This window comes from Vulpes vulpes, chromosome 3 (genome assembly GCF_048418805.1).
Source record: "Vulpes vulpes isolate BD-2025 chromosome 3, VulVul3, whole genome shotgun sequence".
NCBI lineage: Eukaryota > Metazoa > Chordata > Mammalia > Carnivora > Canidae > Vulpes > Vulpes vulpes.
Window position 1 is genome coordinate 129,664,829 of NC_132782.1, and position 24,021 is coordinate 129,688,849.

Below are 24,021 nucleotides of genomic sequence, written 5' to 3' on the forward strand. Positions count from 1 at the left end.
ATCTTTCCCAATGTGCTTCTGAGTCTAAGAGCAATTTCCTTGAACCATATCCGATACAAAGGAAAGATTTCTATATCTCAATATCACAAGCATTTCTATTTAAGTATTTTTAACATAAAAATAGGTTATCACTTACTGGAGATACTCCTCATAGAGGTATTTAGTTAGTCTTACTCGAAAGCACAGTTTGAGCTCATTTAACCCAAACTTCAAGAAGTTATTAACTACAGAGATCTGAAACAAACAAACACATATTACTGGTTTTATTACATTTCTGCTTACAAAATTATAATTTATTTTTCTATCATTGCCTCTGTCCCGAAATCTATTGATTTTTATAACTGATAGTCCAAATTGACATAATTCGGTGCTGTTTTACTCAGTTTACAAAGAGAACATGCTACACCAAATGCAATTGGCTATATTATCCTGATACATTAAAACCTTTCTTGAAACTTAGAGTATGTCAATATCATTAATTATGAGAAACAACTTGATACTTTTGTAAACAAACAAAAAGCCAAATCTGTCACCTTTGTATCCAATGTAAAGGAGCCCTGACATTTTTGTTTGTACCTTCTATTTCCTACTACAGACACTACACAACCCTAGACAATGAAATTCTACTTGCGTTTGTTACAAAAATACTATAAATTTCATATCAACTAATACCATTTCCAGATTATTTCTAGAGTCACCTCTACTTCTCTTTTCCATCATTATATTAAAAATTATTCCATAGTTCCAAACTCACATTTACATAAATATTTTCTCAAGAAAATGCTGGTTGTTTATGGAATCTCAATCTTTTACTGATACCTACACTACTTATCTCAAGCTTTTTTTAAAGGTCTAAAAACCATATAACTATATCATCAAGTTTTATTAAATATCTGACATTTTCTAAGTAGCTAGATTTTATAATCAAGCTTTTTTCTCCCTATTTATAATACAAAAATTCTTACAGTGGCAATAAAGAACCAAGCTAAAAATTATCACTTGTGATTTAAACCTAACACTGACCTTTATTTTTAATAAATTCAGATAATAAATCCCAATTTCATGAAACTACATTAGTGGTTCAGTTACTGTAACAGTTTATAGCCTCAAGCAATGGTTCTCAATCAGGGTGATTTTGCCACCATGTCTACCCCCATCTCCTAAGTCTCCCCTGGATATCTGGCTATGTCCTACATTTTGTTTGTCAAAACAGGGGGAGGACATTACTGCCATCAAGTGGGATGCTACTAAACATCAGACACCTTGGCCTAAAGGTGAGAATAAAATAACACATATGTACACATTCACATGTGTATACAATGAAACTGAACTCAGCCTAATTAATGTTTACTATCTAGTATAAAGGTTTACATTGAAAAACTCTGCTATAAGTTACAAAACTAAAACTGAAATAGGAACTTAGTACCATAAATCTTTAAACTTAGGAAGCAAAAATATCTGAAGACTTTAGTAAGATCCAAATTTTTCCCTATATAAAGATTTTTAAGGAATTACACTTACGAGAGGCATGGCAGCGATGAAGTTGAATAAGTATCTCTTGAAATCTTTCCTGCTACGACCAATGATACCACTGCAAACCACCACATGCAATGCATTAGTTGCAAAAGAAGCAATATTTAACACTAAGAACACCTGTAAAGCTCTAAAATTACTCTTGGAAGTTTTTATTGACTCAAAAGAATCAATAAAAAAAAAAAAAGATGCTGAAAAACATTTTCTTGCAAAAACATGTTTCCAATTTTTGAAATTTGATCATTTTAAATAGGCTTCTTTAAAATCACTCTATAAACGGCAAAATTAAATAACAATGATTTCCTGGGACGCCTGGGTGGCTCAGTGGTTGAGCATCTGCCCTTGGCTCAGGGCATGATCCTAGAGTCCCGGGATCGAGTCCCACATCAGGCTTCCTGCATGGACCTGCTTCTCCCTTTGTCTATGTCTCTGCCTCTCTCTCCGTGTCTCTCATGAATAAATAAATAAAATCTTTAACAACAACAACCAAAAAAAACCAATGATTTCCTTAGTTCTTTCCTTCATAAAAATTGTAATTTTAAAAAAAGGCATATGCTGCCACAAAAGGGGTTTAGATGGGGAAACAAGTTGAGCCAGCAATGGGTTATTATGGATGAAATAAACTAGTATTTGTTTTTAAATATTTAAATATCCTGATTCTCATTTGTATGAATTAATGGCAGAGATAACCTAATGAGATCAGATCAGCAAACTCTCACTGTAAAAGGTCAAGAGTAAATATTTTAAGATTTTGTGGGCCACAAGGTAAGGTATCTGTTTCAATTAGTTCTGCTACTGCAGAGCAAAAACAGGCAAGAATGGGACTGGCTGCATCCTAATAAAAATTTCCAAAACAGATGGCAGTGGGATGTGACCAGTGGAACCTTGTTTGCTGACCCTGGCAAACAAGAGACAGAGAATAGACTGGCAGGGTTTCTCAGAGCCTCAGAATGGTTTTGTAGAGGCTTCAGATCTTTTAACACACTACAACTAGACCAAATCCTCTTTTATGTTTTTAATTTATTTTACATATTTATCTGTTCTAAAAATATCAAGAACTTATTTGATCACACATTCTTTTTTCAAATAATGTTTATTAATATTCCTCAATATAAGTAAAATATATTTTGAAAAACACTGTGCTAAATTATTTAAACCTAGCTCCACATATAAAAAAAAAAAGCGTATGTGATACAGAAATAATTTTATTTTTGTGAGAGAGTAGGTAAATAATGCCAAGTAATGTTAATTGGTCTTTTAGAGCAAAAAAGTTTCATGGTAAAATAAATTTGAGAAAACTTGAGTTACACAAAGCTAACAAACGTCTTTATCAAAGACCTTCTCAAAGCTCTTAACATAAAACATGTGCATTAAGATGCTCTGAGAGGGCTTTGTAGCTGTCATAGCTGGCATTCCATAGAACATACTTTGGGAAATGTTACTTTAGATTGACAGAACAATTAACAGTCCAATTTTGATAGAAGTGCTAAACAATTTTTTGTTTTTTAATTTAAGTTGAACTAGGGCAGCCCTGGTGGCTTAGCAGTTTAGCGCCTCCTTCAGCCCAGGGTGTGATCCTGGAGACCCAGGATCAAGTCACACATCGGGCTCCCCGCATAGAGCCTGCTCTCCCTCTGCCTGTCTCTCTCTCTCTCTCTCTCTCTCTGTGTGTGTCTCTCATGAATAAATAAAATCTTTAAAAAATAATAATAATTTAAGTTGAACTAGAAAAAGCTAAAATAGAACCACATAAAAATGTTGTTTCTAGAAATAAGAATATTAAAAACAAGAGCAATTTAGACAGTACAAAAGTTTAGAGGTTTATTTTAAAATTGTTTGAACCAAACTTTACATAAAACCAAAGTGCTTTAGTGCATCCAAGCTGTGAAACACACAAGATTATAAAACTTGGTAAAGCACATGCTATCATTCAGCAATGGTTACCATTGGAGTAGCAGCTATAAATTTAAAAAATGGTTTCTTGAATAAAGCCTTATTTCTGCTTATTATTCCGCTGAAAAAGAAAAATAATAATAAAAAGTAGTTTTACAGCTTACATAATATTACCTCCAAAACATGCAAGGATCTTCATAAAAGATAACTTGGTGATTATAAAATGCTGCTTACAATCAAATGGGTGAAAATAAAATATATTTTTATAATTTTACATTATATAAGCAACAAGATATGAAGGAATCTTCTCCATATCATGAAATTCCCATTTTCTAGCTTAAAGAAGGAGTCTCTGTCCTATTAAAATTTGCCCATATTCCAAACTCTTTAGTAGCCAATGCTAACAAGCCTTTTTAAAAATATAAAGGATATTAAAATGTACATTAAGGACCATAATGAGTCTCTTTCAGACTTTTTTTTTTTTTAGCAGAAATACATGTATCTAAACCTCTTTGGAAGAAACAAAAAGGAATAAACAGAAAAACTAATTTATAATGTAGCTTTAGTAGCAAGTTAGAGCAATGTGTTATTTTTCAAATAAAACTGTTTCATATTATGAATTCACAATGTTTAAAAATGTTAAATTTAACCAAATATCATAGATCTTATACATAGAAGCTCAAAAATATTTATCAAGGAGAAAGTTAACAATTTACTTTAAAATTACTCTTTCACAATTGATGAGTATGGGTTAAGAGTATAAGGAAGTTCCTTGTATTGTTCTTGCAACTTTTCTGTAAGTTTAAATAGTATCAAAATAATATGTTTTTTAGAAACTCTTAGGGGTTTTTCACTTTTTTTTCCATCTCATATCTAAATTTTTAAAATGAGTACCCAAATTGATTACTAGCTGGCTCATGTTAGATAACTTTCTTCTTGTCTATCATCACCAGTTAATGTACAATCTACTCTCTGCAATGCATTTTATTCAGGGCATTAAGTATGTGAGAAAATTAAAATTAGCATCTATTCAACTAAAGTTGGAAATCCCTAGTTTATAAGAGCAAATATTATTCTTTCGGATTACAAAAACAAGAAATCATAAAATGTAAATAAAAGGAAAAAAACTTTAAAAAAAAACTACTCTACTATACAAAGTTGTGCAAGGTTCTTTATATTTAATATGTGACTTCTACACAGATAGCTAATATGATGCTTATAATGAATATAAGCTGTATATTTTTGCTATAGGTATTTAACAATGCTATAGTTGGAAAGCCTGTATTTTTATTAACAAATATGGCATTTAGATAATAAAGTCATCAAAGGAAAAAATATAAAATTCTATAAGCATGTAAAAGGGCATAAATGTCTTTTCTACATTATACAAAGGATAATTACTTATGTACACAGCTCATATAAACAGAACTTAGCAATAAAATTGATCCTTCAAAGTTGATATGCTAGCAGCAACAAGTAAACACTTCAATTGTGTTTATGACAAACTTCTTTGAATTTGTTAGAAGATTCCTCACTAGGGCACACACACAAAAATAACCAGACTCTCTATACAAACACCATTCAAGGAGACCAGACTATCAATAAGCCCTCAACTTATAGCAAGTTTTTTAGCCCTTCACTTTTAAAGATGAGTGGACAGGCAAGAATGAAAACTGAGGAAAGCCTCTCACATGATCAACAAAAATCAGAACTGAGGACCAAGAAGAAACAGAAAATGCAGGAAGTTAAAAAAAAAAAAAAAAAGTCACACGCTTGAAAGAATGATTGCTCTAAAATGAACATTCATACAAAAAATAACTATTGAAAATACAATGATAAATACAAATTCATTGGATAAAGTAAAAAAAAAAATTTCCCAGAAAATAAAATGTTAGAGATTAAACAGTAGAGAAATTAAGAGATAAATCAGATGATCAGTCTAGGGTTCCAACACTCAAGTAATAATGATTCCAGAAAAATACAGGAAAAAAATGGAGAGGGAGAATTTTTTTAAAAGCACAAGAAAATTTCTCAGAATGCAGAATGAGTTTCTCAATTGAAAAGAGCCCACCTAATGTCCAGAACAATGAAAAAAAAAAATTCACAGTGACATTCAGTAAATTCCTAAACACCAGCAATACATCAACAATTTTAAAAAATGATCATAAGAGCTTCCACTGGGGAGTAAAAACAGATCCACTGCTAAGGAAGGACAAGTAGCACAGCAATGGGCCTCCACACCATATGTGGCAGCTAGACCAGCAGTGTTTAACCATGGCTGCACATTAGCATCACCACAGATGCTTCCAAAACTAATTATGAATTGAATCAGAATCTCTAGGGGTAGGCCCAGGTATTAATTGTTCTCAAAATTCCCCAGATGATTCTAATCATCCTGCAACCAAGGCTGAGAACTGCTGAGCTCTATAGAAGAGGGTGATACTTTCAAAATTCTAATAAAAAATGATTTCCAAGTTGGAATGTATAAATATAGCTAAACTGGCAATCAAGTTTAAGAGGAGAAGAAAGACTTATTTATCAGATCTACAAGGTCTCAAAAATTTATTTCCCTAGTGCCCCTTCTCAAAAAAAGTCTGCACATGCCAAAATGAGAAAGTAAACTAAGGAAGAATTCAAAAGACTCAGAAAACCAGTTATTTAATGCAGAAGAGAAAGATCTAAAAAGTTTCCAAGGTCGGGACGCCTGGGTGGCTCAGCAGTTGAGCATCTGCCTTTGGCTCAGGGCATGACCCTGGAGTCCCAGGATTGAGTTCCGCATCGGGCTCCCTGTATGGAGCCTGCTTCTCCCTCTGCCTCTGCCTCTGCCTCTCTCTCTCTGTCTCTCATGAATAAATAAATAAAATCTTAAAAAAAAAAAAGTTCCCAAGATCATAATTAAAACAAATTCAAACAGGACTGCTCTTTAGTGAGCTTAAAGTACAATCAATATTGATTAGGGTTAGAAGAGAAAAAACTAACAAGAGGTATAGGGTGGGGTGGTAATAGACAAAAATCAAAAGATCGCCTGGTGTGTATGACCATATTACAATATTGAAAAGATTTTACAAAGTGTTGTCAATAAGCTTGAGCTGAATTAGTAAGAAGGAGGCAAAAAACTAAGGCACACAAACAAAAACCCGTAATTTTTAAATACCAGGGGGAGAAAAAAGTTGTGTATATCAAAGAAACTACCAAAGTACAGTATGTGGCTCAGCTCCTAAGTAGGCAAAAAATGTAAACAATAAATTCTGACTTAACAACAACAAAAAAATGCAGTAAAACAACCTAAGGATGGGCACAGGCATGGGTAAGAGTGTAAAAGAGCTAATTTCCATCTTTCAAAGCAGGAAATAAATGCATGCTCTTTAAAACTGAAAAATCTAGGACAATAATACAAGTTACACTGAAATGCAGAGGTAGAGATGAACAGTAAAAGGAAAACAACGGACTCTGGGAATGGCAGTTACAAGTGGAAAAATGGAAGAGAGAACTGATATGTTTGTGATTAAGACCAGTAAAACTATTTAACATTAAGCTATGTTCAAGTATTCCTTTTTAAGCTGTTTTGTATTAACTTTGATTAGGAGAAAAGGGCAGGGTACGACTACAGGTTTCAAGGAGACCTGTGTTGAATACAAGAGCCTACACGATTACACATGTTCCGAGGCACTTGGCTTTAATTCTATGCAAGTAACTTTTTCTCTTCTCCTAGAGAGATGAATCAGAAAACATGTGCATAAAGCATTCTTCCTCATCCTACAAATACTGAGAAACAAACCAAAAATATGAGGGGGAAAAAAACAATTCAAAATTAGACAGCCTTCATTCAAAAATTTTAAGTACTGCATTCAGAAAGTTATTATTTTAAGAAATTTTCTGATAAAATACTGCATACCAGGAAACAGAATTCCAAGAAAAATGTTTTACTCTGACATTCAATTTCGTATCACAAGGAATAAAATCTTTTAATAGATAAATGTTAACATCCCAACTGTTACTGTAAGTTTTTAAATTCAAAATTATCATAGTGAAATAATATGTACAAAGACTATAATGAAAAAACATATAAAGCACTAACTTCAGAAATTGAAGGAAATGTCAACAAATTGTTTTTGTGCTTATAATAAACATTCTCAAAATGATTCTCTGAAATTCTTTGGTATTATTTTCCTCCAAATTACCTCATTAATTTCAGACATCCAACTTGGTGACTTTTTTAAACTCCCACTACATTTTTTATACTGCATTTTAATTTGTTTCCTTGTTCCTAACCCTCTATAAACTCTCAGCTCTGCAGGGCTTGGCACAGGGTCTCCCCTGTTCACCAGTATATCCCTATCACAGAGTCGCATGGTACCTGGCACATGGGAGACACTCAATAAATATCTCTTTTTAAGTAAATGAACTAACACATACTTTGACTTAAGTATTTATACCTAATGAGTATCTATGTCTTGTTTAAGATAATGTTAAATATGAGACAAATGAGTATTTTATACATACAGGAGGAAGGTGAATAGAAAAGTACCTTTCAATGAGTGTACCATTTTGAATCATCCAAACATCACAATATGTTCGAGACACCAGCATAACAGCAATAAGTACCAAGTAACCTGTCTAAAATAAACCAGGTATAGTAAAATAAATGCATTTTTAAAAGTTAAAAGAAACATTACCTTGGTAAAGGTTTTTTATTTCTAAATTCAAATCTTTATTCTAGTTTTAACACAGTGGCTGACATTTTACCTATATGCGATTTTTAAATATAGTTTTAAAAGAATTTAAAAATATAATAAAAATTTAAAAAGCCTTACACAGCATTTGATCTAACTTTGTCATCCAGAATTCAAAAGTGAATCCCAGGCAGCTCAAATGACTTGCCTTCATACAATTAGCAGAAGCTAGCAGTGTAACTTACATTACCTGAATCACAGTGTATTGTGGCTGTCTTATATTTTTAATATGTAAGTCTAATAAAAAAATCATAGTAACTATTAATGTACAGTTAAGCAAATACTGAAGGTTAAAATTGTGCCTAATGGGATAAATTTGATTCAATTGTTGGAAAAATCTCTACTAATTCCCCTGCCCTCAATTTAGTGATTAAGGCAAGATTTACACACAAAAAAATAAGAAAACAGCATAGTAAATAAGTAAATAATTTGCATCACTTCATGTAATAAGTGACAGGACAGAAAGACCTAGGGGTTGGCAAAAGAGGGTTCTGATGTTAGGAATACATTAAACAGACCAACTAAAATAAAGAAGAGGATGAGAATTGAGTAAAAAAAGATACGGGATTTAATGGGAAATAGAAAATAGATAATAGATTGAAGTCATACAAATAACAAAGTGGATACCCAGCAGAATTTAGCAATATTAAACTACTGCAAGTCTCTAGGTAAAACAAAATGTTAAAATGTGTCATTTTGAGAACATTACTTAAGCAATGCTGTGGAAGATGGGATTACCCAGGGGAAAGATGAAAGGCCCATCAGGAGTCCCTTCTCTCTTTGTGAGATGAGAACCTACCCTCCAACTTCCAACACAACACAGTCAAAGCTGACCCTACTTAAATCTCTAAATCGGAATAATAATGACAGTAATATAGAAGCTAAAGTCAGAGAGGAGGGCATATGACAGCAGGGTCATTTGCTGGATAATATATTTAAAGTCAAAGTTATGGTGCTGAGTGGCAACTGCAACTATAACTTACGTAATTTTTGCAAAACATTGCTTTTAAAAAAGGTGAAGGTACTAGAAATACAGCACTTCAGGTGCAGATAAGGCAGAGAGTCATAAACACAGAATAATAAAGCCATAAGAAAAGACAATGTCAAAAACGGCCTGTGTAACTGAGCAGTGATAGCGGCTACTCCAACATTTGCCAGAAAGCAAAGATACCATCTTCTTATCCTATCCATCATCTGAAAGTTAGGTATTCAGTTGGCAACAGATTTTAATAAACACTACCTGTAGATATCACTTAACAGTAATGCTAACTTTTAATTCCAATCTTAAATACAGTCTCAAACCTAAATCATTTGACGTATAAGGTAACACTAGAAAAAGATCCTTTATTTTTTTCCTTCATTTTCTGTTCTGGGCTTAATTTTTCCTTGAAAAAGGTACAATCTTTATTTGTCTCACTTTAGCAAAATCTGGCCAACTTTGATTCCTGAAATCAGGAATCGCCTTTCTACAAAGGATGCCCTGAGAATCACTACCACTCCCAGAATTAATGGGTTTGTAGAATGTATCAGAAACTAAAGATTTGCACTGATTTAGGCAGTCCCTCACCTCATGATAAGTATGGCTTCCATATATTCATAAGTGGTATTATCATTTCTCTATTTCCTAAATCAGTTAGTCTCTCTATCTCTACCTCTTCTGTGATTTCTACAAGAGTTTATTTTACTTACATGAACTGGGGTTAAACCTGGATTTTTATATTTCTCAAAGATTGCATGTAAAATAACTCTGTGGCATAGCGAGGCCTAGAGAAAGCTGGGAGGCTGGCCAAGTTAGGCCCTGGTATCTCCCTTACTAACTCCCAGAGATCTATCCAATGTCTCACATTCATTTTACACTCAGAAAACCCTTACTAAAAGGTCAAATGATCCCTGAACTGTTAACTGATTAAGAGGGGAAAATAAGAATTCTTTAAATAAATTCTTTAAATAAGAATTCTTCAATCAGGTGGGTTGTAGAATGAGTAAACTTCACTTACTAAAAGGTCAAATGATCACTGAACTGTTAACTGATTAAGAGGGGAAAATAAGAATTCTTTAAATAAATTCTTTAAATAAGAATTCTTCAATCAGGTGGGTTGTAGAATGAGAAAACTTCACCAAGAAGATAATGAGCAACAAGCTATTTTTTTATTAGTATCTGTCTTTGTTGGGGGAATGGGGCACAGATATGAGGTCATGAAAGCACAAGAGCACAGAGCCTGACTACAAAATAGCTAAGACTCTTCTAAGCAGATGATAGTCAAAGAAAGGTCAAAGTCAGGTTGTGACTTACCCTACAAGAAAAAAGAAGTCAAATGTGTTTTTACTAAGGTTTTAGAAAAAAGACTATTAAGAAAATGAGAAGAGGCAAAAGGACCATTTAAGAGATTATGATAATCCAGATAAGAAAGATATATATAGTGAGATCAACAGGAATGGAAAGGAAGACTAATTTAAAATAAACTCAAGGAAAAAACATTCAAAAATAAGGAAGGGAGCAGATTTAAAAAGTCTCAGTGTGATCTCAATTTTATTAAAATATGTGCTAGACACCAAAATACTGATAGAAGTTCTGAGTGAAAGGCTAAGAAGCACCAAAAAGGAAAAAAAAAATCTATTCGCATTTTCTAATTTTTCTTCAAGGAAACACGTATTATCTCTATCTTACTAGGGGGAAAAAACATTATTAAATTATGTCTTAGAGATTTATAAGGGTGGAAATCCACTAGCCATGATGCAGAAGTGAGGGAAAAAGAGAGCAAGTCCAGTGTAATGGAGGAATGTGTATTCTCGTTGGGGATTACAGTGCTTTTTTTATTAATAGATTATAAGGCTAATGCTGCTTAAAATTTTAACAATGGAAAACATTACGTTTCAAGAAGATAAATTTGGTGGAGAAGATAAAAAAGGGGGAGCTTCTTTGAAGAGAGACTAACACTACAATATCCACATTAAGAATGTCTAGAATGAAAAATGACCCAATACCAGTGACTGAAAGGATGAAGTATAGGGAAGAGAAAGAGACAAGATGATAATATTTCTAGTTATACAAAAGGTGATTAAAGATGGAGAACACAGCATTACCTCATTTTTTAATCATTAAAAATACTTCTCAGATGATGATAAAGATAATCTTGATAAAAGAACAAAGAAAAGGATAATAAAACTTTATTCCTATCAGTTCACTTCCTGAAAATACGGGAAAAATTCATGTATTTTTGGGCATCTCAAAAACATACTTAATCAATGGGATGCCTAGGTGGCTCAGTGGTTGAGTGTCTGCCTTCAGTTCAGGGAATGATCCTAGAGTCCCAGGACTGAGTCCCACATCGGGCTCCCTACATGGAGCCTGCTTCTCCTCCCTCTGCCTATGTCTCTGTCTCTCTGTGTCTCTGGTGAATAAATAAAATCTTTAAAAAACAAACAAAAAACATATTTAATCAAATATGAAAGAACAACCTTCAAACATATTCCATATCAATGTGACTTATGAACATCTCAATGTAATAAAAAAGTTCGTCTTTCAAAATTTAATCTTGTTTTTATTGACAGAATTTAGCTATATTAAAACAAACATTTAGGGTAACTGCACTGAAGTACTCTAGTATTTCACACAAAATATAATGAAGTACTACTTCAAAAACAAGAGAAAATAATTCAAAAACTGGCACCAAACAACAAAGGTACTTGCTATGATAATAGATCATTTAAAGAAAAAAAATTTAGTCTTCATTACCTACACAGAAAATATTTGACCTATAGTATAGTATATAATTTTATTGTTATGATATCATGTAACCTTAATAGTTAAACACTTAACATTGTAATTTAAGACTTACCTCCTTACAAAATGTTCTAGGGACCATGATTTTCAGAATTCGTGTGAGTCTTAAAAAAAACACCTTATCCACCACAGCTCGCTCTTTTTTCCCCTCTTTCTATATTAAAAAAAAAAAAATTAAGATATTTATAACAAGTAAGATTAAGGAACCACATTTCATCTAAGTCAATAGTAACAATTATTAAAATGGATATTGCATTTAGAGAGTGCAAACATGCATTGTTCTTCAAACATGCTTTCAAGAAAGTAAGATGTTATCAAAAACTAAATAAGGAAGTAAGAAGTTCTGGGCCACATGAATATCTGGGAGAATACTGTAAGCAGAAGAAACAGCAAGTACAAAATGCCAAGGTGAAAGCTCATGTAATTGCTTTAGGAGCAACGAAATGGACAATCTGGCTAGAACTATAAGCAAGATAGAGTAGCAAAAGATGAGACCAGAGAGACAGCTAAGAAATGGTCAAGTACTTACTGACTCTTTATTACATACCACTTCCTGATTAACAGCAGAATGTTTTTAAAATCCTGAACAGTAATTTTCCTGATATTAATTACTGGAAAGATTTAGATTCCCAGGTTTAACACTTAGCATTTCCAATATGCAATCTACCAATTCACTTTTTCTTCCTCATCAACTTAAAGACAAACAAGGGTTTTTTATTCCTACAGCTCACATTCTAAGCAGGAGAAATATAAAAATAAACCAATAAATTGTTACAGATACACTAGGCAGGACCCTGAAAAAAAGACTGATTCAGACAGGATAACAAGCAAGAGCTCTTTGGGGAGGTGACATTTAAGCTGAGACATAAATAAAGTGAAGCCATGTGGTAACTTTGGGGAAGGAAAGTAGTCAAGCACAGGGAACATCAAGCACAAAAACCAAGTGTTGAGAATAAAATCAGTGCACACACTGAAGAGCCAGACAGAACTGCTAAAACAAAGAGAAAAATGAGAGACACTGAAGAGATTGACAGGGTCTATAAAAGACCTCTGAAACCATAGTAAGGATTTAGAGTTTATCTAGTCAGTGTAGCACAAAATCACTGAAGAAACTTTGGAGCAGTAATTAATCTTATCACTCTCGGATGTTTCTTCATTTTGAAGGAACAGGAAAAAGTGAGATGAATTGGGTATGGTAGAGACTATTTACTTTACTACACCTGAAGTGTTTGGAAGATCACACAGGAGAAACTTCTTGCAACAGGCAACACACAGGAGGATCAGATCCTCCTACCTAGCCCCCTCCCCCAACTCCCAGGATCACTGTTCACTTATTTCTTAACTCTTAATAAATACCCAGGGTATAGTAAAGTCTATAATTAGATGAGCTTTACTGTAAATATGTTTTATCTAAGTTGAGGAACCTGAAATAGTTTGTGTACTGAATGAGAATAAGAATAAGCTACCATCTATATGTCAGACATTGTGCTAAGTGCTTTATATTTATATAATCCTAACAAGTACTGAGTGCATTACAGAATCATAGACCAAGAAAGGAGATCTGAATGCACTGTGTTTGTAGAGTTAGATCAGAAAGACTAAGATGGATAAGGTCCAGCCTACCCTGTACCTGGAACAGAGTTCGGGTCTTTCAAACCTTATGAAGGTTGCAAATCTCATCCTACTGAATTAGAAGCCCAGGCTACTTCGTTCACATACGCATGTGCTCATTCATTCATTCAATAAATATTCACTCAGTCCCAGGCACTGTTCAGAATGATGGGAACACATCAGTAAATAAAACAGACCAAAACACTACTCACAGTCTATTTACTTTAGCTAGTCTATTCTCAAGCCAAATCCTATCACTTCAACAGAAATCTCCCCTTTTACTTCCCCCAAACTGAGAAAACATAGGAAGAAAAGAATAAAGACAAAGCAATAGATACCAACTACCTTTTAAAAAAAGAAAGGGCAGCCGGGGTGGCTCAGTGGTTTAGCGCCGCCTTCCAACCAGGGCCTGTTCCTGGAGATCTGGGATCGAGTCCCATGTCAGGCTCCCTGCATGGAGCCTGCTTCTCCCTCTGCCTGTGTCTCTGCCTCTCTCTCTCTCTTTCTCTCTCTCTTTCTCTCTCTCTCTCTATCTCTCATAAATAAACAAAAAAATCTTTTAAAAAAATTTAAAAAAGAAAGTTAAACTTCTACTCTCAAGTTTTTCCTCTTACCACTGCCTCCCTACCTCACCCCACTGCACGTGGAGTTAACACCCTTAAATAGAGTAATAATATAATGGCCATCTTCTGACTTAAATAGAGGATTACCTATTTCTAGCTTCTAGCTGCTTTCAAGAAATGATCTAAAAAAAAAAGCGAGGAAGGTTTTAAAAAAAGATATAAGAAAGTCACATTGAAGCACTTTAAAATATTAATTCCTCTTTTATTTCTGTTCCTACTGTCATCACTTCTAAATCATAAGCCACCTGTAAGCCTGACTTGATTTCCATTACATTTCAAGCCATGAAAGAATTGCATATATATTTCCTAAAGTCATCACAGCATGTTCTGCAAAGAAACACCTAGACTAAACAACTAGGTGGTTCGGAAAGGCTGAAATACCATGATGCTCTACCATTCTTGGCACATAATAAAATTCATACCTGGAACCAATCTAAAGGAGAGAGTACCTACAGAGACAGTACATTTCATAAACACTACTAGCTTCTTCTACGAATTCATTTTTAAATTCACAACTGACTTTTCCCCACCTCTGTACTTTCTAGTATTTCTTAAAAAATACAAAAAAAAAATAATAAGGCAGCCTGGGTCGCTCAGCGGTTTAGCACCGCTTTCGGCCCAGGGTGTGATCCTGGAGACCTAGGATCAAGTCCCACATCAGGCTTTCTGCATGGAGCCTGTTTCTCCCTCTGCCTCTGTCTCTGCCCCTCTCTCTCTCTCTCTCTCTCTCTGTGTCTCTCATGAATAAATAAATAAAATCTTAAAAATATATATATAAAAAATACTTTGAGGATATCAATTAAAAATGTAAATTATTGAAAAAGCAAACCAGTAGATAAAGACCATTTAAACAGTTAAAGAAATGATGCAACCAGAAAATAATGTACCGAACATTCAGGAGGCAACAAGGTCAAAGAGCAAAGTGAAGTTCCTATTGATGGGTCAATCAACTTAGAAAGGTGAGATGAACTAGAATGGACTGAAATAGACATCTGAAACAACAAGCAAAATAAAAGGCCATACAGCACTGACAAGAGTATAAGCATTCCTGTATATTACTGGACAAAGTACAAATTGATACAGCTACTGTGTACCATCTATCAAAATGTAAAATGTACACAGACTGTAAAATGTAAAATAACTCAGCAAATTTACTTTTAGGAACTTATTGTACTGATATTCTTGCACATATGCTTAAATAAATGAAGAACATTTGCACACTGTTTATATTATAAAATCAAAAACCTAAATGTGCATCAATGAGATTATATAAACTATATGATATTTATGCAATGAAAATTCTACCCAATTATAAAAAAGGAAGCAGCTATTTATACAAAATCCTACAGAACAGTTAAATTCTCTAGATCTACAGCTATCAAATGTACATTAACAGAGGATCTAAAAATATGCTGAAGAAAAAGAATGGTATATACCATGTATCATAAAATCATAAACTTTTTTAATATGCAAAATAATTCTACCTATATTGTTTATGAAGATATACATACATACACAAACCCTACTGGTATAAAATATGCATGGGAATACTAAATTTCCCATCTGAGTTTACAGTTCTCTAGAAATCCACCACTGACCTAATAAAAGCACCAATGTTTACCTTTATATATTTTAAATTTTATATCATGTATACTGCCATCAAAATTAAATAAGTATTTTTAAATCAAGTCAACTATTTCTTTATACTGCTAACTCTACTAAATTTTCCTCCTTCCTAAATTTCATGTCTTGTGAAAACCGTACCATCTCAGCAAAATTATAAAAAATGTCAATGAAAAAAATTCCCTTAACTGCTTTCCTTTGTAAATAACATTCACTATAGAAAAATTAGAAAATTCTGATGAGCAAAAATAAGGAGCCTATACTACCATTTAGAGGTACCAACTATTAATATTTTGACATATCCTACCAGTCTTCATTTTAGCACATATGTGTATATGTGTGTTCACTTCTTAAAAATTTTACAAATGTGGTATAAGTATGCATACTATATTTAACCCTTTTGTCAAAAAATTCATGTAACCTAAAGTTATATTGCTCACACCATACAATGAGCAAATAAGTATATGCTAAAAAAAAAAAGTTGTACAAAAAACCGAATTAAAAAAATCAGTGAATGAATTTAGTTGTACTGACAAGTTTTAATGATGTCCTAGAACTTGGAAGATATGATATGCAGATGGTGGATATAACTAAGATAATTAAGGTTTGATTATTCAGATATAATTTAGACATGAGAGATTATGAAGATGGAGATATGCCAGACAATGAGATAAGCATACCTTGTCCCATTTTTCAAAGCGAGAGAAAAAGATCATAGAAACCAAAGAACAGCAATTTTGATATCAATCTTCAGGATATTCGGAGAACAGACATTATATGGAGGACTTGGGAAAATTTAAGAGATACTAAACACTAGAAGCCAGCATGAGTTTCCTAGGAATAAGTCATGCCTAACTCTTCCCATTTTCTTCTTTTTTAAGGACATTATACTAGTATACTAACTGACATGTATATTGTAAGTTCCATAAGGGTAGGGACTTTCATTTACATCTGCTACACACCCAGGGCGAAGACCAATTACGAGGCATATATGAAGGCCTCAATCAATATTTGTTGAGAGACTGACCTAATAAAAGCATTAATAGATTATTCAAGGAATTTCACATTTCTTATAAAATTACTGTGGCCCTTAATAAAGAAGTATGAACCAGATTTTGCTATAGTTGGATGTAATTATAGCCAAATAAACCATAACCAAAAATAAGCAAACAAAGATTAAGAGATGCCAGAGTAAATTTCCTTGGTCTTTACATAGTCAATACTATCAGCAATTGTGAAGAAGAAAGAGAAGGCCAATTTAAATTATGGATAATGTCTTCTACCTACCATACTAGAAGTCAGAATTACATTCAAAATTACACTAACAGGACAGACATACTACAGTATAGACTAATAATATTAATCCAATAAGCTGCCATATATAGGAATAAATTAATATTTAAAAGAAATCAACTGAGTTACCAGGTGACCCAGCAATTCCACTCCTAGGTATATACCCAAAATAAACAAAAACACAGGTTGACACAAAACCTGCACATGAATGTTCATAGCAGCATTATTCATAATAGCCTAAATATGAAAACAACCTAAGTTTCCCTCAACTTGATAAATGGATAAATAAAATGTAAATCTATACAAAGGACTATTATTTGGCAATATATAGGAATGAAATACTGATACACATAACAAAACAAATAAACCTCCAAAACATCATGCTAAGTGAAAAGAAGCCAGTCACAAAAGAGCACATACTACATGATTCTTTTTAAATAATATGTCTGATATAGGCAAATCATAAAAACAGAAAGCAGATTAATGGTTTTTAGGGGCTAGGAAAAGAGGGTAATCAGGAGTGATTATTAGTGGTAATGGAATTTCTCTTTGGGGAGATAAAAAGTTTAAATTAGTTAGCCATACAACTCTGTGAATATACTAAAACCATTGAATTATATCCTTAAATGGATAAATTATATGGTCTTTGAATTCTATCTCAATAAAGCAGTTATTAAAAAAGAAAAAAGAAATCAACTGATGAATGCAGATGTATGGAATCTGTCAACAAAGTTGTTCATCAGAAAGATACCTGAAGATTATAATTTATCATAATTCAACTCAATGTAAACAGCAGTTAGGGCTAAAGAAGTAAAAATAATTTTAGGCTGAATTTCAGCGATACAGCTTTCATAACTAGATATGTAATAGTGCCAATGTATTCCACACTAGTCATAGAACTATGTTGTAGTCTAAAAATAACGGCTAGACAAACTAACCAGTATAGGTCCAAAAGAATGTATACAGAATTGAAAAAGGATTGGAAACCATGACAAGTTAAGAAACACTTGAAGGAATGAGGGGTTGGGAAAAAAAGACTTCGAAGATACAACTATCTTCAAACAGTATGAGTCCATTAGAGAAAATAGAGCAGGCCTGTCCTGAGTGGCTAGGAAAGACAAAATACAATCAATCACTAAGAGAGCAGAGGGAAAGATTAATCTCATCGTGGGCTATAATTAATATAGCTTATCAAATGAATAGATTGCTTATCAAATGAATAGATTCACGTAAATACTAGAAGTCACTTATCAAGGAATCCTATGTCAAAAAGAATTGCTATAATACACAACAGAGTGAAGATAATAGTTAAGTTCCCTTCTAATTCTAAAATTATATGTACTGCTTATCAAATGAATAGATTCACGTAAATACTAGAAGTCACTTATCAAGGAATCCTATGTCAAAAAGAATTGCTATAATATACAGCAGAGTGAAGATAATAGTTAAGTTCCCTTCTAATTCTAAAATTATATGTACTGCTTATCAAATGAATAGATTCACGTAAATACTAGAAATCCCTTATCAAGGAATCCTATGTCAAAAAGAATTGCTATTATTACAGCAGAGTGAAGATAATAGTTAAGTTCCCTTCTAATTCTAAAATTATATGATTTTATCCTAATTCAAAATTATGTAACAAGGGATGTCTGAAGGACTCAATAGGTTGAGCCTCCAACTCTTGGTTTCAGCTCAGGTCATGATTCCATGGGTCTGGGATTGATCCCCAAGTGGGTCTCTGCACTCACTAGGTAAGTGTACTTTAAGATTCTCTTCCTCTGGGTAGCCCGGGTGGCTCAGCGGTTTAGCCAGGATCGAGTCCCACGTTGGGCTCCCTGCATGGAGTCTGCTTCTCCTTCTGCCTGTGTCTCTGCCTTCCTCTCTCAATCTGTGTCTCTCATGAATAAATAAATAAAATCTTTAAAAAAAAAATAGATTGTCTCCCTCTGCCCCTGCTTGCTCATGGGTTCTCTTTCTCTCTCTCTAAAATAAATAAATAAATCTTCAAAATTATGTAACAAAATAAATACATACGAAATCCCAAAGAGTAGATTAGTTAAAACTTTACCTCATTGTTCTGTAATGGTGGTTTTCCATTTTTCTTACTGCAGAGAAAAAGAAAAGAGAGCTTTATTTGCAAACTGTTCCCATCATAAAAGTTACTTTAAGATATCAGAAGAATATACTAAATTCTCCCCAAAAAATAGTTCCTTCTTTTTCATATCACACAGAGACAGAATATATTAAATGTTTCAGTTGCCCCTTACTCAGTATTATTTATAGAAAGTACTCAATAAACATTAACTACTACTGTATCAAGCATTATATTAGTAATTTTTAATATACAAACACTCATTTTATAAATTTTCCCATGGAGATGTGGAGTCTATTTTGCTATCTTTGAAGCAAGGCTTGGCCATATGAACTGCTCCAGTCAATGGGATATTAGCAAGCTGATGCAAGTGAGGGCTTAAAAAATGTTTGTGCCTTGGGCCCTCCTCTTTCTTGCTGCTGAGAATCTTCTCCCAGCCATTTGAGCAATCCCTGGTTAATAGCCTAAAGGAGGAAAGACCTGTGTCATTAGACATTACAAATAAAAAACTGCCTACGTAAGGAAGTGATAGTTCATGCTACTCAAAGTGATTAATCAGGCAATTACACCTAGGTCTGACCACTAATCCTAAACAGTATCATAACCAGGCTTAGGTTCTTTTTATAACACACTACCATAGGACTCTATGCTTCTATACAACATTGATCACATTTTAAATCTCCAGACTGATTGACAGCTCCTCCCAATAAATCAGTTTTGTGAGATCTTGAGCTACCGCAGATTGGTCTCTCCAAAGTAGACCAGAAGTGGTACTTGGGATACAAAATGTTTATAGGGGATTAATACCTATGAAAGGAAGGCAAGGAAAGCAAGTGTGGACAGAACTGAAACTGATGCAGGCCCAATAAAATTTCAATCAATCATGGGATGCCTGGGTGGCTCAGCGGTTGAGCATCTACCTTCAGCTCAGGGTGTGATCCTGGAGTTCCGGGATGGCACCCCACCTCGGGCTCCCTGCAGGGAGCCTGCTTGAGTCTTTGCCTCTCTCTCTTTGTCTCTCATGAATAAATATAAAATCTTTTTAAAAAGTTTTTCAACCAATCAGGAAGGAAGCCCTGTAGCAAGTACTGTCCATCAGAGTGCTCTGTGAAGGGTTGAAACAGCCAGGTCTTTTTACCTTTATCTTGCTTGGTCTACAAATCCATGCTGCTCCAGGGAAGGCATGAACTCAGGCAAAGTGGCTCTACAACTAAGACAGACCCCAAGGTGTGGCCAGAACGGGTTACTTGGTCATCCAACTCCTTATAGCTGGACAGTAGGCCCTTCTTCAAAGGGGAATCTGGGTAGCACACCTTCATGTCTACTATTGGGGGCATATATCATTCAATCCTCTATGTTCAACACTTAGTTGAACTCCATCAATGTGTAGAATGAACACTTTCAATAATAAGATACCAGGTCACTGAAAAAGGCTAGAAAGCCAAACAACTACAATTCAGTAGATGCTCCCATTCTAAAAGTGCTTAGCTTTATTATTTTTTTCTATTTTCAATTGTATTACAGGTTGTTTATGTGTTTTAAAGTTTTTATAAGATTGCAAAGCTGTTTCAGAAAATGCCTTTATATATGTTCAGGCATGTACAGTTAATTATAACCCCCTTTTATAAGGCTTTCTAAATTCCTCCTTTCAAAGAATTCTTTAATGTTTTCTATCAATGTTCTCAATATTTAAAATATTAATGATATAAAGATATATAGATCATTAGGATAAATTAGAACAGTATGCTAGAAACCTATATTGGGTAACATTTTTTTCACTGGAAATGTCATGCTAAAAACTGGAGAGAAGTTAACTTACTTCCAAAACTATGATCTACTAGTAGGCAGATTCAATTCTAACAAATATTCAGTATTTTCCTTTTCTTGACTTTTATCCTATGAAACTAATAAAGGCTATAAAACAAAAGACATAGTCTACTCTTGTGTATTCCTTTTGGCTATGAAAAGATCAATTTATAAGCTAACTACATTAAAATAAAGGTATTCAACATGTTCAAAATATGCTGATTTGCACACTAATGGCAAGATTATCTGTAATATCTACAACAATCATTAATCATCAGTTGTCGTTACACTTGAGGATATAAAAAATTTCATTTAAAGATAATACAGATATTACATGTTAAATAAAATTTTTACAAAAATAGCTTTATTTTTCCAAACAAAAAATTTAGTAAGGGAAGTGTTATTGTTTTACATTTTGGAAAATCTCATTAATATCTGACTTAATACAAGAAGACTGGGTTCTCATATTAGAGTCTCCATTCTTGCTACCTATTGTGATAGAGATAGGTAGTTGTAAAAGAGGAGTATTTTCATAACTGTGGATATTCTTCCTGGATACTGTAATGTTACAGTGCAGTCTGGAAACCCTATCAATGAACTTTTGTACCTTATACAATAAAATCTATTGGTCTACATTATATTTACCCTTCCAATGGATCTTTTATCCATGCAAAATTTTGTAATATGCATTAGTCTTTTGGAAAATAATGATTCACTGAATTGTGTAGTAGACTTACCAAATGTAATATATTTTATTATGCAATATTTTTTAGAATTATATTTGTTAATACTGCCACCGATCTCATCAACAGTCTTAACCATTGGGAAGCTATCAAGCTCATGGTGGCAGAGACAAGTTTTCCAAATTCCAATAGTCACTTGAAAGCTTAAATTGTAACATTAGCAACAAACACTGCAGTTTTTCCTTGAAGGTACTATAAGAGAATGTCTGCAATATTCAAGGCCAAATAACTACAGTTATTTAGTCATTCTTTCAGGTAAAAATGATGTTCCCCCCAAAAAAGTGGCTAGTTTAGCTTAGAATTCAAACAACTACAGGTGTGTTCCCTCAGGATAACCTCTGCATTACGATATGCTGCAAGAAGTGCTTTGTGCCAACTTCTTTTTCTTTGGCAAACACATTAAAAAAAAAAAAAAGACAAGACCAATAACCAACTATTTATAAAAAGTATAGGAAGGATATATCCAAGAAATGGAAGGGTCAGGTTCACATATGAAAATCAATCCATAATTCATCTATATTAACAATCTAAAAAAAAATAACCATGATACCAATAGACATACAGAAAAGGCCTTTGATAAAATCCAACACCTATTAATCATAAAACTCTAATCAAACTAGGAATAAAGAGGAACTTCTTCAATCTGAAAGGGACATCAACAAAAACCTACAGCTATGGGGCGCCTGGGTGGTTCAGTTGGTTAAGAGACTGACTTCAGCTCAGGTACTGATCTCAGCGTCCTGGGATTGAGCTCCTCCCTGTCTGGCTCCCTGCTCAGCGGGAAGTCTGCTTCTCCTTCTGTCCTTCTGTCCCTCTGTCCCTCCCCCAACCCCTGCGTGCACACACGTGCTCCCTCTCAAATAAATAAATAATCTTTAAGAAAAAGAAAAAACCTACAGTTATCACCATATTTATAAGACTGAGTCTCCATTCCAGAATATGGCCAAGATGCCAATTCTCATGACTTCTATACAATATTGTTATTGGAAAACACAGTGCAAAAAGGTAAGAAAAGAAATAAAAGGTACATAGAATTGGAAGGAAGAAGTAAAACCATCTTTATTGCAGACTCTATAAACATCTATACAGAAAATCTTAAGGAACCTGTAAAAAAGCTAAGTGAGTTTGGCCAGGTTCCAGGATATATCCATACATAAATATCAACTGTACTTCTATATATAGGCAAAGAACAATTGGAAACTGAAATTTTAAATTTATCATTTACAAAAGCATCCAAAATATTAAATATTTCACAATAAATTTGGAAAGAAAAAGAAAATGTGCAAGACCTACATGCTGAAAACTACAATACACTGCAGAGAAATCATAAATGACTACATTGAGAGATGTATCATGCTCATGGACCAGAATACTCAATATTGTTAACATGTCAATTCTCCCCCAAAATGATTTAGAAATCCAATGCAATCCCAATAAAAACCCCATCAGAGTTTTTTGCAGAGAGTAAGAAAGTGATTTTAAAATTCATTTATAATTGCAAAGGACCTAGAATAACCAATAGATTTTGGAAAAGAACAAAGTCAGAAGAATTGTACCTCATTTCAAGGCTTATCATAAAGCTACAGTAAACAAGAGTGTGTGATACTAGAGTACAAATATAGATCAAAGAAACAGAAGAGTCGAGAAAGATACACACATATATAGCCAAGTGACTTAAGACAAAGGTGCTAAAGCAATTCAATGGGGAAAGAATCTTTTTAACAAATGGTACCAGATTAACTGGATAGCCATATGTTAAAAAAAAAAAAAAATTAACCTTAACATTTATTGCACACCATATACAAAAAAAAGTAATCTGAAGTGTAAGAGCTAAAACTATGAAACAAAAGAAAACAGGAAAATGAAAATTAAGACCACAATGAAAATTAAGCAGTGAGAAACCACTGCTTACGCCCACTAGAATGGCTCGGATTAAAAAGACTGATCACACCAAGAGTTATCAAGGATGTGGAACAACTGGAATCTTCCTATACTGACGATGGGAATATAAAGTAATGCAAGCACTTTGGAAAACAGTTTGGCAAATTTCTTAAAAAGTTAAACATACACTACCATACGATCCAGTCATTCCACTACTGAGTATTTGCTCAAGGGACATAAAAGCATATGTCCATATATAAAGTCTTCAAATGTTCATAGCAGCTTTATTTTTAATAGTCAAAATCCAGAAACAATCCAAATGTTCATCAATAAGCCGACGGATTAAAAAATTGTGGTAGATCCATAAAATGTACTCAACAATTAAAAAACAATTGATACACACAAC

At 33.5% G+C, this 24,021-nt stretch overlaps 1 protein-coding gene across 2 annotated transcripts in view; it reads right to left on the reverse strand.

The window, feature by feature from the left end:
* ABCD3 (ATP binding cassette subfamily D member 3) overlaps window positions 1–24,021 on the reverse strand; it is an 80,067-nt gene that overhangs the window by 31,586 nt on the left and 24,460 nt on the right. For both annotated transcript variants that reach the window (XR_012000765.1, XM_072754570.1), the window contains exons 2-6: window positions 19,162–19,198; window positions 11,999–12,097; window positions 7,955–8,043; window positions 1,522–1,591; window positions 137–234 (exon numbers count right to left, since the gene is read on the reverse strand). Coding sequence is in view for 1 of the 2 variants with exons in the window: in XM_072754570.1 (XP_072610671.1) it covers window positions 137–234; window positions 1,522–1,591; window positions 7,955–8,043; window positions 11,999–12,097; window positions 19,162–19,198 (393 nt within the window). In the remaining variant the exon portion in view is untranslated. The remainder of the gene's footprint in view (window positions 1–136; window positions 235–1,521; window positions 1,592–7,954; window positions 8,044–11,998; window positions 12,098–19,161; window positions 19,199–24,021) is intronic.